This window comes from Ammospiza nelsoni, chromosome Z (genome assembly GCF_027579445.1).
Source record: "Ammospiza nelsoni isolate bAmmNel1 chromosome Z, bAmmNel1.pri, whole genome shotgun sequence".
NCBI classification, from domain to species: Eukaryota; Metazoa; Chordata; class Aves; order Passeriformes; family Passerellidae; genus Ammospiza; species Ammospiza nelsoni.
In genome coordinates this window covers 73,735,257-73,754,810 of record NC_080669.1, presented here as the reverse complement: position 1 = coordinate 73,754,810, position 19,554 = coordinate 73,735,257, and the positions used below count along the sequence as shown (strand labels likewise).

The following is a 19,554-nucleotide window of genomic DNA, read 5'->3' as shown; positions in this document are numbered from 1 at the left end:
AAAAAACCCCGAACACCAAAAAAACAAAAAGCTAAAAGCAGACAGCTGATCTCCAGAGACAAGAATTAAATGGTTACTTTTTCCTTTATGTAGAAATTGTCTGGGTGCTTAAGGAAAATGTATCCCTGATCCACAACTCAGGGATGTAAAGTTGTAAAGTCTGGCGGCATGTTCCACAAATTCATGGATTACTTAGGCAACACTGTACTGCAATTATGCAGTGTTCTGATGCTTTCAATGAAAGTAAATATAAGGAAAAGCAGAAATAAAACTCAACTGAATTGTGTGTTATAAAGCCCACCAAACTTCATATTCTGGAAAGAAATCATAAATTTTGACTTTGTTGAGTGTTTCAGTCCATGAGAGCTCTTGTTGACATATAGTAAGATATGAAACAGGTCAATTGAACAAATTTTCATATTTTGTTTGTTTTTTCCTTTTGAGAAAGGGAAATGGAAAGATCACAGCATCCTGAAGGCTAGTACAGACTAATCCTCATCAGTCCTGCTGGCAACTCCTTCAATTGCTTTGACACCCAGATCTGGGCCAACCAGGAACAGTATAAAGAAATCCAGGCAGGCAGACAGCTACAGTGCCATTCATCAGTCCTGGAAAAAACATTCCAGAGCTTGGAATCTGTGCTCCAGTGCTTGCCAAGCGCATTCCCAGAGTGGCCACACAGGCGTTGGCTTTCACAGCAGCGAAACAGAAGGAAAGCAGAAGACATCTGTGAGCCACAGTGTGAGCAGTGGGAAGCACACTGCCATGGTCCTGAGAATCAGAAAGGTAAAAGCTTTGAAAGTCGTGCATTGGGGTAAGGACAGTTAATTACGGGAAGCAAAGGCTGCACACACAAGCAAAGCAAAATAAGGAATACCCTGCTTCCCATGACCAGGCTGGTGTTCAGCACCTCCAGCAGAGCAGGGTGCCACTGCACATCTCAGTGACTTGAAAGGACAAATGCCATCACTCCACATGTCCTCTGCTTCCTTCTTCCCCCATTTTTTTATACACTGAGCCTGATGCCATATGGTCTGGAATATCCCTTGGGTCATTCTGGGTCACCTGTCCTGGCTGTGTCCCCTTCCATGTACCCCCAATCCCCTCAACTGTGTGGCAGAAAGAATAACAGGAAAGGCCTTGGCTTTGTGCAAGCCCTGCTCAGCAATAGCAAAAACATCTCTGTATTATCAGCCCTGAGTTCAGCACAGGTCAAAAATACAGCCCCATAACAGCCCCTGGGAACAAAATTAACTCCACCTCAGCCAAAACCAATACAGAGGTGCAGAGTAGAAACTGTGGAAATGGCCGCCTTGTTGATCCTCACTGGTTCCTGTCAGTGCCCAGCAGCAGGGCAAGGGCAGGGGCAGTGCCCACGCTGCCCCTCACAAGAACTGGTCTGCAGGAAAAAAAAGAGCAGAGCAGGAACAGCCAAACCTGAGCACAGCTCAGTGAACCTTTATTACTGAAATTCACAGATCTCACCCCAGCCAGAAAGCTCTGCTGCTGCCCTGCAGCACCAGCCAGGCACAGGGATGCTGCATGGGGGGCACTCACTGCTGCCAGATGATTTTCAGGTTCAGGGGCAGCTCTGCAGCCGTGAGTTCATCGATCTTGGTGCTGTCCCTCACAGGGGTGCGGTAGAAGCCCAGCACGTCCGCAGCGCAGCGCATGCGGTGCAGCTGCGAGTTGGGGACGGCATGTCCCAGCTCTGTGGCCAGCCGGGCCAGCAGGCGGTGCTTCAGCCTCTTCTCCTGCAGGGGAGCCTGCTGCCAGTCCTCGGGAACAGAGGGCCCAAAGACCTCCCTGACGTGGGACTCGAGGCAGCTCTGCAGGTTTTCGGGCGGAATGTAGCTCCGGCGGCAGGGCGGGGAGTGTATCAGGCTGGGCTCGCTCCTCTCCTCCTTCTCAAGAACTGCTCCGTCTGCTTCCACTTCTCTTTCCTCCTTCCTACTGGCACCAGAACACATTCTCAGCCTCTGGCTACTCAAGACAGAATCAGAGCATTTTTGTATTCGTGGTGTTTTAAACCACTCAATCCAGACATTCTACACATCCCATGGACCCATCAGGTCTATTGGCCAGAAGTGCACAGGCCTTCCCCAAGTGCTGCTCTGCGCACAGGCCACTTCTGCAGACCAATCACCCACCCACCTTCTATCATGGCTCTGAGTGAAAACAGCATTTTAACAAGATTAGTTACTTATTTTCTGTTACAGCTCCGTTTTCTAATTTGCTGTGAATAAAAAGCATATCAGAAAATAACCACAACTACAGAAGAAAATCACTGTCCATATGTAAAAAAAAAAAATCAGTACTAGTTTCTAAGTAAAAAATTCTGATTTCTCATATGCCCCAATATAGTCAATAACCCATGCGCGGTTTCACGCAAAATGTTACAGAGGAACTGTTTTTCATTCCCGCGAAATCTCTCACTTCCCACTACTAACAAAAGCAGTAACAACTCTAAAGGCTCCAGCCCTGCAGCACTGCACCCCCACCAGCAGTGCACCTCGGTGGGCTCTGCTTGCCCAGAGAACCTGTGGAGTCTCCTTCCCTAAGGACATTCCAAAGCCATAGACAAACCCTGAGGGCTTTGCTCAGGCGGTGCCGGGCTAAATGACCTCCACAGACCCACGGCCCGGTGCAGGCCCAGCATGCGGACAAGGCCCGAAGCCACCCCCGGAAGCCACCCTGTGCCCTGCGGGTACCTGCGGCCACCCCACAGCGCCCTGAGCCCCGCAGGGCCGAGCCCCGGCCTCTGCCGCGCCGCCACCCGCAGCGCCCGCACCGCCGCCATGCTGGGAGCGCGCCGGGCGCCTTCCGCGGCCACCGCGAGTGACGCATTTCTGCCGCGCCCCGCACAGCCTCATGGGAAATGTAGTCCGTCCCCTCAAGCCAGCCCCCTCCCTGGGAAACGGAATGTGTGGAAATTTCTTTAGGAAAACGCGTTCTTTGCTGTTTGGTCTTTGTGCGCTTTCAGGCCTAATCAACAAGCAGGGAGATTCAATCAAGCTGACAACAAGCTGTAAGTGATGCCCGGGTGTTGAAATTTTGCAGAACCACAGAATATGCTGAATTGTAAGGGACCCATCAGGACCATTGAGTCCCACTCCTGGCCGGCACAGCACCATTCCCAAAAGTCACACCATGTGCCTGAAGGTATCGTCCAAATGCTTCTTGAGCTCTATCAGGAGCTGGTGCCATTTCGGTGACTTCCTACGTGTTACACTGCTTTTCCTCACCGGAAAATCTAGCATGGAAACATACTTTCCAGATGGTATATGGAAAAGCAAAACGTGATGCTACAGTATCAGGCTAAATGAAGGAGCAAGTTCTGATGTCCTGTAACAAAATGTGCATGTGAAAATCATGGTTGTCAGACCAAAGGCCCACATTGAGGTGCACAGCTGCAAGACAATTTCCCCAAAATTCCACATACCCACCCATATTGCAATGACATGCAAACTTCTCTGTTGTGATGCCTGAAAGAGAGGCTGGAAATAAAAGCACATAGACCTGTGTCTATAGAGCAGGTATTTGTTTATTGCAGTACTGGAGGTGAGGGGGATTTCTCCTAACTCACTCGCCTGTGTCAAGTACTGTGGTATATTTGTATAGTAACTATTGCTTAGTGTTACTGTGTCATTAAAACATCATCGTATACATGCCAGAACTAATTGACACAGCGTGATCTCAGGGTTCTAAATAGTTGTTTTGCACTGTGCTTGCACCTCCCCAGTTCCGGGGTCATTTCAGCTTTGTCTTTGGAGCATGCACAGTTATGCTGTTCCTTGGTCTGTCTGGTCTTAACTGGCCTAAATTCTTTGTTTTGTGGCTAATTGACTTTGCACTTGCCAATTTTTCATTAGTACTATACTTATCTGTCTCTGAAACTATCCATGGGGTGAGGTTTTTTCCTTTTTTTTTTTGTCCATTCAGTATTAAGCAACTAGTTAACCATACACTAGCCATTACATGGTATAAAAAGTTATTTATATCCGGTTATATAGATATAAAAGTTATGACTCAGGTTATATAGGTATAAAAAGCTGCGATTCATGTTATATAGGTTTCAGGTGATATAGATATATAAAAAGTCATGATTTAGGTTATATTGATAGCAGGTCATACAGATATATCAAGTTATATGGGTATCTTATAACTCAAGCTAAATAAGCACCTTGTAACTTTGATCTAAGTCATATAGGCATCAGTTGCTTAGCAGAATTTTTTAGTGAAAAATACTGATGCTGTATAAATGGTGTATCAGCATTGCAGTTTATATGAATCCACACTACAATCATTCACCAACTCTAGGCCTATAGGTTTGATTATTTGCTTTAATTTCTTCCTCCCCATCCTGCAGGCCAGTACTCCTGGAGGGAAGTATAGCACAAGGACTGCTGGGCAAGCGTCATACCCTCAGCAACATCACCCTCTGCAACCTTGGACATTGGCATGTTTTTAGCAGAGAGACCCAGTGTTTGCCTGCAGAATGATGTCATTTCTCCATTTGTTTGGCTGCTGCAGTGACCCTTTGGCCTTGACAAGGACAGATGAGACCCTGATTTCTCTCTCCACAACACTGTCTTTCTCCTTGAGCCTCTCTTGTGCAGCTGCATGCCAAGGTCAGTGCTTGTAGGAAACCTGAGGAGCCTGCCAGGCTGCCAGTCAGCAGAGAAACCTCGGAAGGACCTGACAGTGCAGTCCAGTCAAAGGCTTTGTGCTTCTGCTCCTCTGTTTTCCTCCATGCTGCCCCTCCTGTGCTGGAATTCATAAAATTAGAGGGATTTTAGGAAATAGCTAAAAAAGAACAGGCCTCAGACTGAAGTTTTGTTAGCATTGCAAATACAGCAGAAAAGTTTCCCAAGCAGTAGAGCATACATGACAAATAACAATAGGCCTCTGTAGAATTGGCTTATGGATGGCAACAAGGTTATCTAATGTATATCTTTAGAAGGTTAGCATGAATAGAGCTCTGTTCTTTGTCTCTTATGAACCAGTCTTTGTTTTAATTACCATTACGTGTGTTTTATAAGATTGGATAGAATGCTTGTCAATATGTGTTGTTCTATGTATGATCGGCTGAAATCTAGGCTGAGATGGTTTTATGCTATGCTGTAATGCTCCACCTTCTTGGCATTCCCTGTGGATCAGCAGGCTGTTAACATCCTGTCTCCATTGTCTAACAATGTCCTGAGACTGATGTGCTGAAAATAGAAAAAAAGCTCTTGTGATCTGGATTGTCCAGTGTTGTCCATATCTGGACGTAGTTGCCGCGGTCAATGGTTTCCTTGGTAAGCGTGGGCTCCTGATTCCCCGCACTCCTGATCCGTGGGTTTTTTTGATGAAGGAAGCTGTGGCACATGACATGGGCATAAAGCCTTCCCTGCTTTACAGTGTTTGCTTTACATTCCATTTCTCCCATCCTAGCAGAGAGACAAACCCCATGGTGCATTAAAGTTTCTCCACCACAACAGAAGCATCTAATATAGATTAAAAATATTTTAAATTAAATATCTTATCTAAGACCCTCTTGAGACAAAGAAGGTGCTGTAATGGTGGTCTTCTTCCTCAAAGTCAGAGTCAGTTTGAGTCCTTTTTTTCCTGCTTTGGTTAGAAGCTGATGTAGGAAGGAAGTTCTTGGAAGTGTTTTATTCTTGATGTCATCTGCAATATGACCTCATGGGCTATTAGAGAAAATCTGTGGGAGTCTTCTTGAAAAAAATCAGTGTCAGACATTTAGACATTTTAAATAATCCCCTGCAGCCCACCTTGCATTCTTAACCCTTCAGAAGTACATAAATGTATTTCCAGATGGATAATAGCCGGTGTGTGCCTTTCCAGGCCTTCCAACCCTTCAATCCAGCACTCCAAGCACAGGATTACAGGTTCTCACAGAATATTTGAGAACACAGAGGTAAAAAGATGAATGGATATGATCTTTTTCACTTAGTTTAGGAATGGGAGTCTTTTCAAGTCAGAAAATGGAATGAAGAATCATAGTAGATGATGTCACTGTTAGTATGCAGACCCATCACACTGACCATACTGTGCAGAAATAACAGTGATATTAAAATTACACTGGAAAAGAGTACATACTTCCATGACACATAATCATACTTTGGGGGTACTTGTGCCTCTAAAAAATATCTTACAGTGGTTTTGTGTGTCCTTAAACAATCAAAGGGATAAACTTGCATCATGAGGGGAACACAGTGCACTTATTACATTCAACCAAACAACTAACCCAACATTTTGTTTTAAAAAAAGCAAAAAGGTAAACACTTGGCTTCTATGAAGGGAAGCATTTAATTAATTATTATCTCTTTATCTGAGCAGTACATGATCCCTCCAAAAAAAGCACAATTAGGTGCTGCATGTTAATATTTGCATTAAGTTTGCAAAACACAAACCACAGTAGATGTCTGAACTGGACAAACTTGCTGAAAGGACCATTTGTAGATGTGGTTTCTGTCCATAACACTGGACACCAAGGCAGAAATTCAAAGAGAAGATAGGCACAGCTGCCCAGAGGCTTAGAAACAGAACAATTAAATGTAACTCTTCATCAACATTTAAAAATCACTGTTGTTCCTAGCTTCCATGTTGGTTCTGCCAACATGGCATTTCTAGCTTGCCATGAAGAACAAAGTCATGGGAGGGGACACTGATGTTGTTGATCCTTAGCCTGTAGGTACATGGATAAACTGGCTGATGGGGTGGATTCTCTCAAAGTTGTCAGGACAGATCATCAGTGGAAATGAAGTTACTCCAGAATGGAGGCATGCAGTGAAGAAGCACAGACCATGGAGTACCTAATTCTCCATGCATTTTTGGCAGGTTTGTGTTTTACTGAAGATTATTCAGAGCCACATGTTAGGCCCTGCCATCTGCTGAATTCATATGCAATGTCTGTAAAGCTGTCGTGAAAATACACAAAATGAAACTCTGACTTTGGGAGAGAAACTGCCAATGCCTTTGTAACTACAATTGTCTCTCACAGAAAATTACCTTTCCTTATTTTGTGAAATATGTACCCTCTGTATACAAAAGTAAGCCAAGGTTAAATCCAGCACTCAGAGCTTGATTTTACCTCAGGTCCCTGTTAAAATGCCTCAATTTTGATTGGAGAAGGGCCTGAGAAATCTGGTCTAGTAAGACCTGCTTTGAGTGGGGTTGGATCAAAATTATAAAATCTGTGCCATTGCATGAACACGGGAGTATCCTTCTTTGTCAAATATGGTAAGGAAAGATGGATCTGCCAATCAGGAAAACAAACAGTGGGACATAGAAAGAAGAGACTATTAATAGAGTTTTTATAGAAAGGTTGTTTATTTTGTAGAAAGTTTTCTTGTAAATAACTTCATTTTTAAAAAATTTGGCCTGCATCCAGACCAAATTGCTGCTGAAATACCCAATCTGGTGATTCACAGCTCCTCAACACAGGAAGGAAGGCTTTTCTCTCTTCAAATTCAGTGCCTTCTGACTACGACATTGATGCCTACTGGAGTCCGAAAATCTTCTTGGGCTTCTGATCTAGTACAGACCTGTCAGTTTATGCCCTGTGTTCTGCCTGCGTCATGCTTACGTTGGACATGCTTTGGAAACAAATGTAGTTTTTGTTTAAGTTAATAACTCCCCCTGAACTATCTTGGACAGTAAAGCCTTGGGTCCTGCTGATGGCCCATCAAGAAAGACTCCTCTTGTGCAAGCAGCAGCTGTTGCATTGAAGAAGTCTCTGAACTATTGGGAACGAACCAATACCCAAGCAAATCCATACTGTTTGTTTCAAAATAGTCACTAAGCTTGTTTTAAAGTGAAAGAAATGAAGCTCTTAAGGCCACATTTCAGGGAGTAAATACCACGCTTTGAGCTTCTGTAGTCTGAGATGGGGCAGCTCAGCTCTGCTCCTCTCACAGAAAAAAGAGGGAAAAGGCTTTTGGGTGTTTGAATACTGCATTTTTAGCCTGAACTGCAGAACAAAATCCAACAGGAATCCAACAGGAATTAAGAATTCACCATAGCCTCACATTCTTTGTTCTGAGTGTGACATGCACTTCTCTGACTTCTAATTTCTAGTAAAACATGCAGCACAGAAAAGAGAAAGAAGACTCAATCTGCTTCTGGGAGATTGGAAGGCAGCCGCAGGAGCCCTTTCCTGGGATGCTCCATTGGCAGGGTGGGCACTGTGCAAGTACCTGAGTAACTCAGAACATCTTCCTGAGGCTCAGCAAAGCAGCACCTCTGTTGTGAAGTTGAGTTGTGTACTTTAGGAAATTGTCCCAGAAGGACATAAAGAATTTCTTAACCTGCTTCTTGCACAAAGGGGTTTGTTCTCACCTGGTTTATCTGAAACTCTCACACTGGAAAGTTCAAGCCCTGGGCCCTCTGCACATTGTTTGGTCTCGCAGTCAAATTCTGTCACCTCTTATGCCATGAAAATTGTCTTCTGGTTTAGAAGGGATGCCTCAAATTTATGTTCCTAATTTTCAGCTACGAGGCTTAGTGAAATTATTGACCTCTCCTGGACTTTTGAAATGTCAAATTAAGTACTACTGGACAAACAGGAAAATAACTTTGAGACAAATGGATAAATCATTTCCTCACAAGATAACATTTATTATCTGGATACAGCTTCTTGCTTGCTTGCTTGCTTGCTTTCCCCTCTTCATTTTTGCATTGTCTGTCCCGTTTCTTGCTGTGAGATTTTCTTTGTAAGAATGAATATGAATGGAAAGAACAGAGCACTGTCCTGGATTTTTACAGTACAAGGACATTAAAGAGAGAAAAGCAAGCTCTGAAACATTCATAGCTGAAGATCCAGAAACCGGTTGTATCAGCAGGTGGAATAAATACACAGTGACACTCAAATCCTGACACCCAAACCCTACAAATCTCTTCACTGGCCGTGAAGCCAGAGGAGAGATTTGCCCACCTGCTACCGTGTGACTACCCTGGCATCTCCGGGGCTTCCAGTGGCTGGGAACAAAATGTGGTTTTGCCTGTGCCATTTTCCTGGTGTCTTTTGCCAGGAGGCCTAAAGGCCGGGCCTTTGGAATGACATGGAACCCACAAGCAGTTTTTACTCCCTCTAATTTCCAAAGATATTCTGAAAGTATCCAGCTGATTAGTGGAGAGCAAAGCACTGCTGTGATGCTGTTTCTCAGATAACCTGCTCTGTGCCTTTGTGCTGTGTAACTGGTGCCCACCGTGCTGATACAGGGAGGGTTGCCATTTTCTTTGGTTTCATCTCTCACGAGCTTTAGGTATTTCTCACCTACAATCAGACTTGTTAAGAGCTTAAGGCATAAGTCACCTGGGAGAGAGCTGGGACAAGAAAATTCAAAGCAGACCCCATCCATTACCAAAAAGAAAAAACCAAACAACCCCCATTGATTAAATTCAACAAAAATATTTTCTTGGTTCATTCCAAAGCAAGGAATATGGTTTTTAAAATTGTTCAACCAGATGCCACCTCAAAATGAATTTGATTCAAAACTAACTAAAGCCAAAGTAGGCTATTCATCAGATACACCCAATTTTTGCCTTTTTTTATTCAGTATGAGATCTCCTGTCTGTTGCAAGGTTTTCTATTTAACTGTGCCCACAGCCCTGGTGCAAAGTACCTCTCCCAGATGCCTAACAACCAGGAGACTGGTCACTGTCAGAGTGACAGCCCCTTGATGTGCTGTGCTATTGTTGCTTGCTCTTGTGAACAGCTGTCTTTGTTTCCCACCATCATTTTGCTTTCTGCCAGGAGTAGTGAATGAACCACTCCAGCTGAGCTGTGAATTACAGCTCCAGAATGAACAAGGATCCTGCACAACAGCACCTGACTGAATCTTTCCTTTGCCTCTGTGCTGATGGAAAGTCAAGGTAAATTCATGTTGAATGTATAAGTTCACTCAATGGCTGACAAGACCTCTTTTAATGGATACAGAACAATGAGTGATGACCCTGACCAACACAGCAAACATTGTGTAGAATGTGTGTTGTGTATCAATGAAAATGTGCCTTTGGAGCCCATCTGTGTGACATCAGTGGCTCTGATTCTGTTTTCCTATCCCTACTCTCAGAGGTGACCTTTAATGAAGCAGCAGAGGTTTTGTTTTTAAAAGCCTCTGGTTGAAGTAAAAGAAGTGGGAATGGTGAAGGCACAGATAGGGAGACAGTAACTTCAAAACTTTGAAGTATCTAGGCAGAATTTGTGGGAAAGTTCCGGCAACGACTTCTGCTTTTGATGGGTCTGCTCAAAACCACAGCTTTGAAACGGAGACAGGTCACAGATAAGACCTTAGTAAGGACAGGGAAATAAGGCCTTCCCCTCATCAGTAGCTTAAATTTGAAACATTCACTTTGTCCAACATTGCTGCTGCCCTAAGGTGAGGATTTTTGTAACCACTGTCCAGGAAGAGTAGGCAGGAAAGCTGTGCATGTTGGTGTGAGAGCTTTTCTTTTGGAATGGCTAAGGAGAGTAAGCTGGAATCCTTCACTTCCCTCCCAGGTGCTGCATGGTGATGCATTAATTCCAAGATCATATTAAATAGGGTCTCCATAAACAAAAGCTGATTTTTTAAGAAAACTTGTACTTTTAGAGAGAGTTATTTTTGTCCATGTGAAGACAAGCAGCACAGACTCTGAGTTTGCACCTGTCCCTCTGCCCCATGGTGAGTGCGCTGGGTGTTGTTGTGCAGCAAGGCAGGAGCAGCTCACAGCAGGGTCGCTGTTCAGTCGGAGGCTGGAGTACATCCTCACGTGCTGCACCAGGTTGGGCTCCACCATGAAAACGTTCTCACCCTGCCCTGCAGCAGCGAGTAGAGGGCGATGTCCTTGGCAAAGCCCTGTGGCAGTGCAGCCCCCACAGGTATCCCAAGGCCCGGCGGGCGGAGGCAGTGGGGAAGAGCATGGCGGGCATGCAGCACTCACTGGCCAGTGCCACGTTGTAGACCATGGGGTGCAGGCGGCGCAGCTCCAGCCCGTAGTGCTGCCCCACCAGCTCCGACAGTGTCATGCTGTACAGGGTGAAGAATGCCACCAGGCACCAGCCGGGGCCCGCCCGCCCCACAGCCCGGCAGTACACGCAGTTCAGCACCGGCCCCAGGAACATGCCCAGGCCCAGTCCCTCCAGGATCCTCATGGGCTCAGGGTTGATGAAGTGCTGGAGCCTCTCAGGACAGTACAGCTTGAAGTAGAGAGTGTCTCTGAGGTAGGGCTTGGAGAACTGGGCCAAGAAGAGGTGCTGCAAGACAGAAAATATCTCCTCCTCTGGCACGGCATCATCTTCCATGAAGAGGATGTACTCTGGGCTGTACATCAACAGTGATTGCTCCAGGCAGAAAATGTAGTCCTGCTTCTCCTTCTCAAACTGGTTCAGGCCGGGGTCAGGATTCTCTCCCGTTCTGTCATGACTGACCGTAGGAAAGAGGCTGCTCAGCAGCTGGGGTCCACCTCCATGTTACTGAGGAGCATGCGGTGGCTCTGGCAATGCGCCCCACATTTCTGGAGGAGGCAGTGGAAATGGGAGGCCACTTGCAAGATGTAGTGGAAAACATTCTGCCTCTGCACAGTGATAATGGTGGTCAGCAGCAAGGGCTGGAAGGTGTCACTGCCAGAGGCCTTGGAGGCATTTGGCATCTGCATCTTCTCAAAGTAATGGAGAGCATCCTGGCCCTCCAGCTGGTTCTGTTCCAGGAACTCCTGGCTCATGGGGTTCAGGTGCCAGCACCGCAGGTGGCAGATCAAAGGTGCCAGCACACCAAAAGTCACCACAGTCAGGGTGAGGAGATGAATGAAAGGGCTGGACCAATAGCACCACTTCCCACAGAGCTGCCAGGCTCGGTGGAACATAACTACTGCAGAAAGAGAGCACTCCTGCACTGCTCATGCCCTCAATCCTTTACCTCCAATGCATCCTTCTCCCTGGACTGCAGGATACCACTGGAGCCATTGCTGCCAAACCTGCACAGGTTGTCCAAGGCTAGAAAGGAAGAAAAAGCATGGTTAGTGAAATAGGAACTGACAGAGAAAATAGAAAGCAGGGGACTAGTCTCTGGGTAAGCTAAAATACAAGGCCCCTGTGGAATCCTGTATGGTGGAGGCATCACAGAATAGTCCTGGGACATTGAGGACAGATGAGCCAAAATTAATTTCCGGCAATAGACCCCTAAGGCTTTTTTAGCACATCGGAACTCTGATCTAACCAAGCTCAAAAGGACTTAGTGTGTTTGTTACTGTGCTTCAAACATGTAACAACAGGCAAGGTGGATGCAGGGTGTGTGGAAATCCCTTTCTGTTAAAGGTTAGGTACCCCTCTCTGGTGACAGTGACATAATAATGTTTAGATCACAGCCACAAAGCAAAGCCAGAATTCTTGTATCTTAGTCTAGCACATATAGGAGAGACAAACTTTTACCTCTTTGGAGACATACATGCTTCCCTGTTGCTGTTCACACACTTCCAAATGTGGTTTTTTTTCACTCTCCTCCCCAAAGTCTGAAGCATGGGTCTATGTATGCTAAGGATAATGTGTGTGCCTGTTTCTCTCAGATGTCTCCTCCTTACTAGACTCTGTGAAATACTTGGGCACAGCAACATGAACATGTAATTAAGCCATTGACTCCTACTTCTTATTTAAAAGAATGCAATTTAAAAGTATATGCCTTGAATTTTAAACTGAAACATTTCTATAAATATATAATATTTTTGTACGCACATACAAGCACACTCACTTTAAGCAAACCTTCACCTTCACACAAGTTAGAGTTTGCCATATTTGCCTTTTCTGTTCTGTTTCTTTGGCTGCCCTGAACACCTCACAGCCTGGCTTTCAGAAGCTTACACAAAAATTTGGGCAATTAGACTGTTCACATGAATTCCTTTATGTCACTAATCTTGCTTTTAACCTGCTGGATTGTTCCTGGAAAAAAAATGTTCCCTTTATGTTTCAAAGCTGCAAAATTTTAGATTCCTCCAGAATATAAGAGAGACCATCTGCCTTCTCCTTCTTGCACCATGAGACAGAGACACAACTCTTCCTGTACAATTACATTATTAAATGGTTTTTTTTGGCCTATCTACACTTCTTCTCAGTGTCAGTGGGAAAAGCCATTTCTTTCCTAACATAAAAACAGCTGGATGAAGTCATTTGGTCAGAGCCATTGAGTCATCTCTCTACAAAGGGATGAAAGAGGGAAACAAAGGCAGGCTCTTGGAAAATGTCATGGAAATGTCATGGGCTGTCACAGTCCCAGCTCAGCCATAGCAGTAGTGGGAGTAATGGTGCTCACACAAATGGTACTTTACACTTTTGAACCTACAGCAGCACCCAAGCTGGAACCTTTGTGTGAAAAGCTTTTCTACACCCCAGCCTAACACCATGCAGAAGAGCTGCCAGCTCAGGACCAGCTCCCCTGCTGATGAACCCTCTCTGGCAGAGATAAGGCCTTTGTGGTGCTGTGACAAATGTCCTGCTCGAATCTGAGGAAGTCAGTGGAAGCTTCCCAAGGAGCCATAGAGAGATCTCCTGTAACATATGGGCATGCTGACAGGGACTGTACAGATATCTTCAAATTCCAAAACCTGAGGTCCCTGCCAAGAACTGATCCCTATTACTGGGCCAGATGGCCAGCTTTTCTCATCTGCAATTCCTTTTATTTTCTGACAGCTTTTAGTAGGTCAGTTGCCAGATAATATTCCTGCAATGTGTCAGGCCTCCCTTGACAACACTAGTGTCCAGCAGAAGCCAAGCATCCACAGATCTGATTGCTGCACTTCCATGCCAAACTGGGAGCTGGACTCCCCAGAAAATACAACCATCCCAGCAATAGCTGTGCTACTAAAAATGTTCAGAGGAACCTTAATGGTAAGAGACCAGTAGGTATTTGATTCCATTTTAGTGGCAGGTACCAAATATATCTCTCACCTCCTCAAGCACTGCTGAAAGCAATTGTTCCTTGCTTGTTTGTAGATGATGAGTGGCATCTATTATCTTATCATCAGGTAAACCAGGAAGAGATCAGGGCTCCTGCACTTAAGCTCTCAGCTCTCTTAGAACTTTTGTTTCTTATGGTCTGTGTACTATAGATGTAACACTGTCACAGTTAACAGATTAATGACAGCTTGAAGCGTAAGAGAAGTGGCTAGAGAGGCGCAGAGGACGTGGCCATTTGCAAAAATTATGTGGTGCATGAGATAGAAATTGAAGGCACTGCTGTCTGTTTTGATCTGCCATTCCTCAAGGCCTGTCAGTGAATGTACAGACCTCCTCTGTCCAAGGAGATGGAATTTAAGCACTATTGGAACAGTAAAAATGCACAAATATTCAGGGTGTAACCGTGACCAATTAGGTAACACAGGAAACTGCAGGGTTAAAACTTGAATGTAAATTCCGTCATAGGTTGGCTTGTTTTTCTCATCAGAGTGTAGTTAACTTTTACAGGTTGTTCATAAATCCCTGGAGATCCATGAAGCACAGTTTGAAAGCTACTGAACTAAGAAACAAGGGACATAGCTGTGGCAGGTGAATGACACTTTGCCCATTTTGTTTGAACTAAAAGGATAAGACTATGCCACCAGTGAAAGAAGCTGTGAACTCAATATATATTCACTACAGATATTTCCCCAACTTCTGTCTTGTTTCTCATGTTTATTGATTTTCCTCTGTCACATAAACATGCACAGCCATTTCATCTGGCTGCCTCCCTGCAGGGCAATCCCATGAGAAAGCAGTGCTCCCTCTGCTACCCAGCAGTCAGATCAGATGGAACTGGGAGTGGAGAGCCTGAGAAGAGGTCTGCAAGGTAATAGCTAAACACAGAGACTTAAGGCAATGACTTTGGAGGGCCATCTGTGATTTTGGTAGGTGTGGATGGGGGTTGAGGTGCCCCAAGAGAACCAGGGCTTGTGATCACAAGAGTCTGTCTATCTATAGAGGGACTCATCCACTCGGTCGTTCTGGTGCAGTGGCCTGTAGCAAACCCCCATAATAAAGTCACCTGTCCCTGTCCTTCCTTAATCCTGATTCATCATCTGTTGGACAGCTCCTCATCCAACGCTGGGCAGAGCTCCATTCACTCCAGCTGGTCACTGGCATAGAGAGTGACCCCTCCTTATCTCCCCCACCTGCCCTTGCTAAAGATTCTGTATCCTTCCATTCCACCACTGCAGTTTCAGGATCCACCCCAGCACATTGCCATGATCCCAAGGAGCTGCCAGCCCTGCAGGTGTGCCTGTGACTCCAGCTTCCCATATTCATTCCTCATGCCATGGCACAGAGGCAGGTAAGTTGGACTCTGATGAAGGCAAAGTAGTGGCTGGAGTGGCTGGAATTCCTTTGTGCTGCCATTCAGATGCCCTCCTGCTGATCTGTGATCCCTCCCCATATTCTGGGCCTCTCTTGCTAGCCCTGGCTTTAAACTGAAATGCTTGAAGTTCCCCTGCCACAGCAGGTTTAAATTAAGGCCCTTACCAACTTGGTGAGTCTGTCACTGAAATTACCTCTCTGTGTCAAAGGACCCCAGCAGTCCCAACAGGTTTCTGCAAGTACTTCCTATGGTCCAAGATGCACCCCTGGCTGTGACACCAATCCTGTGACCATTTGTTTGTTTGCCAGATTTCAAATCCCCTTCCCTTTGACTGGAAAGGCTGGAGGAAAAGCTACCTGTGCTCCAGAAGATGATAAAGGGATTTGAACATCTCTCATGTAAGGAAAGGCTGAGGGAGATGGGGCTGCTCAGCCTCAAGAAGAGTTGGCTGAGAGGAACCTGATCCACGTCTGTCAGTTTCTCCAGGGAGAGGTTGGGGGAGGGGCCTGGGGGATGGATGGGGATGGACATGGGGTCCAGCAGTGGGACAAGAAGAACAGGCAGGAGCTGATGTCTGGCAAGCTCCACCTGAATGTAAGGAAGAATGTCTTCCCTCTGCAATGACTGGGCACTGAACAGATTTCCCAGAGAGGTTGTGGAGTCTCCCTCATTGAAGACATTTCAGAACCTGGGCACAATCCTGCAATGTGTCCTGGAATGACCCTGCTGGAGGAGGGAGGTGGGACTTGGAACTCACTGTGGTTCCTTCCAAGCTGTCTCATTCTGTGACTGTGCCAGGCCTGTCTTCCCAGGAATTCAGGTGTCTAGGCCATGTTTTACAGGAGCTAAAGGTACCCACCTAAGCTGGGATTAGACAAAACTGGAGCTGCAACAGCTTCACCCCTGCACCTATACAAAAGAGGTGTTGGCTCCCTCAGTCCCTGTGGGCTGTGGATTCCTGTGACCCCTGCAAGCCCACCAAGGTCTCCTGTGTGGCCAGGTGGAAATCACCCCGTGAGCTGGGACATTGCTCAAGGATACTCCTGGAGGCTAAGACCACCTTACCCAACACCTGATGTCTATAATGAGGTAACACATTTTACATTTAGTGTAAATGTATATTGTATCCTCATGACATTTATATAGCCAGCTATAGCTTTAGGTGTAGAAGTGTAGTAAGTAGCAGAGTTTAAATCACGGTTTAAATCATTGTTGAAATCAGAAACTAAAACACGGTTCAATTAATTACCATTTAGTTACAGCTTAATTATTAATTATTGTTAAATCACCGTTAAATTATAATTCAATTATTCTTTAATCACAATCTGCATTTTTTATCATTAAGTATAATTTGATTATTATCTAATCATTAATAACACCTTTTTGTTATTCCCACAATGATGAATTATCTTAAAAATTCACCTGTGCCAGTAGAGTTGCAGGTGTAAGAATGCAGGGAGAGAAAACGAAACAGATGTGGTGATGGCTGCTAACACTGATGTTGTAGCAGATGTTGTAGCTTTACTGTTGTTTATGACTGTGAAGAATAAAGCACAGGAATAAGGAAACAGAATATTTGTGAACAAAGGTCTTTGACAACACACCTGTAAATTTCCCGTTGGGACCGGGCTATTTAACAATCAAAATGCAAAACTGTACCAGACAACAGCCAGAGTATTCTGATTCAAACTCTGTTTGAAAGAAAAAAGTGTCATCATATTGATAAAAAGCATTCCTCTTTGAAGAGACTCTCTACTATTGCTAAACTATTGATTTCCCTGTATTCACCACTTGTGCGTGAGGAATATGCACCCTCTTCCTCCCCTCCTCCCACAGCGCAAGAGCCAGAGTGTTTATGCTGCACGGGAAGGTGTGGTGAATGGAATGCCCTGGTTCTGGGGGATCCTGGTGATCTGCTTGAGCCCCAAGGGGAGAAAATGAGGTAAATGCAGAAGCTGAAAAATAATCTGTGGTACAATTAGTAATGCCCTTGTTGGACAGACAAGAAATCAGCAGATTTCACATGTGCAGGAGGGTGTTCCTCCTGGCTTTTGTGCTTGCAAATGCTTGCTGAATCTGATGTGCCCTAATGGTTGTACATAAATTATTTTCTCAGTGACTGCAGGGGAGAAGCCAGCCCAGGAACCTGTAGTGTACATAAGCATCGCTTCATGTTTTGCTGCATCACAGCAAATCCACATCTGTGGTCACTTGTGAGGTGACCATCAATGCCACACACTCGGGGTTTACCCAGTATAGCAGCTCATCTGGGGTCTCACCAAGTGATGAATTTCCTCACTCAGAGTCACCAACTGTGAGGTGTTCACAGGGGTTTTCAGATGAGGCAAGGATTTGACTCCATGTTTCAGAAGTCTTGATTTATTATTTTATGATATATATTACATTAAAACTATACTAAAAGAATAGAAGAAAAGATTTCATGTCAGAAGGCTAGCTAAGCTAAGAATAGAATCAGCAAGAATCATAATAAAAGCAGCTGTCTCAGACTCTCTCTGAGACAGCTTTACTGTGATTGGCCATTAATTATAAACATCCAAGATGGGCCAACCAAAGATCCACCTGTTTCATTCCACAGCAGCAGATAACCATTGTTTACATTTTGTCCCTGAGGCCTCTCAGCTTCTCAGGAGGAAAAAAAATCCTAAGGAAAGGATTTTACATTAAAAATATCTGCGACACAGTTGGTCTGCTATTTTGTTTTTCCTAGTCACTGGTTGCCTGAAAATGTCACTTTTTCTCTTTATTATCTTAGGATGGCTGCTTCTTGTGTTCTTGGGCCCATTTGTCCAACCTTTTTCCTTGAGCCTACAACCTGCAATCCCTTTCTTCATCTGCCATTGACAGCACCTGGAGCTGATTGGCGAAAGCTCTTCTGTTCCCACCTTTGGGATGAAATCTGTGCTCTGCTATTTCCTCAGGAGATTCCAGGCACACAAAATCTTTCACAAAAGAGAGGATTTCCCTCTGCCCTCCAGGGCAGAGCCTTCTGCTCAAGATAACCTCAGGTTCAGCAACAGGTGAGAGAGAGATCAGTTCCCAGACCATTTCCCATAGGGCCTTTCCTCTTGGAAGCAGCACAGTTCTGCTAGATCAAAGATCACTTTAGGTACCATCCCAGGTATGCAAAAGCTCCAAATTTACCTGCACATCTGCAGACACATCTGGGTAATATGGGAATAGTTCATAATGCTGTGTTCTACCTCCCTACCTTACCAAAGAGGATGCATTTCACACCCATGTGTTGGGCTTTCATAGCAAATTTGGTGGCTACTACTACTCCTGCATCTTGAGGGAAAGACAGTATTTGAGGTATTGTAGGTCCTTTTAATTTGGAACAGAGGTTTGGAACAGCTAATGGGTGATGCTCAGCACACCCTGGTTACAAGGCTGTGCATTTCTTGTTTACAGGAGATTCAGTCCATCCAAGTCTCCTTTTGTGGCCGCAGCCTGAGCACACCAACACTGCAAGCTAAAAATTGTCTCCTCTGTAGGCTGTTCCTTACACAAGATCAGTTCATCTCTGGGTCTTTGGTGGTTTCTCAATACCAGGCTCCCCTCTGCTTATGCTAAAAACATGTGCACATCCTTTCCAAGAAACAGTCTGCTTCAGTCACTACAATTCTTAACCAACTGTAATTTTGTAAAGTGCTCCACTCTTTCTTGTAGCAATTGCAAGTGAAGGACTATGAGGTTCAGGAAAAAGCAGCCGCATTTGTCACACTCCTGACTCCAAGTAATTGCAAATTGCTGCAAGACTTTCTCTGCAGTTCCTCTGCACTGGCATTGGATTGCTTGGGTTCTCCCATCTTCTTCACAAAAGTATCTCAAGTATTAATACAAGTATTATTAATCCCTCTCTTTGTCTCTTTACCACTCAGTTTTTTCTTGTATTGTTTTCCCTCATCTGCTGTGTTATCTCTGCACAACAATTCGCAAGGAGGTGACAGTTAATCTAGCAACAACACTGAGGAAAGCAGAACATTCTTGCTACTGGAGGGATACAAGAGCCTCAGTCTTGAGTTTGCAGGCTGTGTGGAAAATCCACATGTATCCTGCAGCATAGCCATTTGTTTTTTAGCATCGCAATCCAGCTGGCAGCTAGAACTTTCCCTTTTAAGTCCCATTTTAGGGCCTCCCCAAACACTTTGGTCCGTGGTATGTGCTGTATAAAAATGTGGCTTCAAAGTCTGTTTGTATGCTTATCTAAAGCATGGTGATTAAGACA

At 45.0% G+C, this 19,554-nt stretch overlaps 2 protein-coding genes across 5 annotated transcripts; both read right to left on the bottom strand.

Moving 5' to 3' along the window:
• Positions 1 to 1,430: 1,430 nt before the first annotated feature.
• LOC132086696 (large ribosomal subunit protein mL50-like) lies at positions 1,431 to 2,849 on the bottom strand. Of its 4 annotated transcripts, none has more exons than XM_059492557.1 (2): positions 2,712 to 2,849; positions 1,431 to 1,950 (listed from the first exon to the last, which is right to left on the bottom strand). In XM_059492557.1, exons 1-2 carry the CDS (start codon positions 2,798 to 2,800, stop codon positions 1,554 to 1,556), a joined length of 486 nt encoding a protein of 161 aa, XP_059348540.1. In that variant the 5' UTR covers positions 2,801 to 2,849; the 3' UTR covers positions 1,431 to 1,553. The 4 variants fall into 4 exon arrangements, with proteins under 4 accessions (XP_059348540.1, XP_059348537.1, XP_059348539.1 ...); XM_059492554.1 differs by having other exon boundaries at positions 1,431 to 1,983; positions 2,712 to 2,825; XM_059492556.1 differs by having other exon boundaries at positions 1,431 to 1,953; positions 2,712 to 2,807.
• Positions 2,850 to 3,318: 469 nt separating this feature from the next.
• Positions 3,319 to 11,853, bottom strand: LOC132087082 (post-GPI attachment to proteins factor 4-like). The gene is given in 5 exon segments (XM_059493109.1): positions 3,319 to 3,345; positions 10,720 to 10,808; positions 10,811 to 10,849; positions 10,852 to 11,454; positions 11,457 to 11,853. Coding segments are annotated over 5 exon segments (1,155 nt in total).
• Positions 11,854 to 19,554: the final 7,701 nt, after the last annotated feature.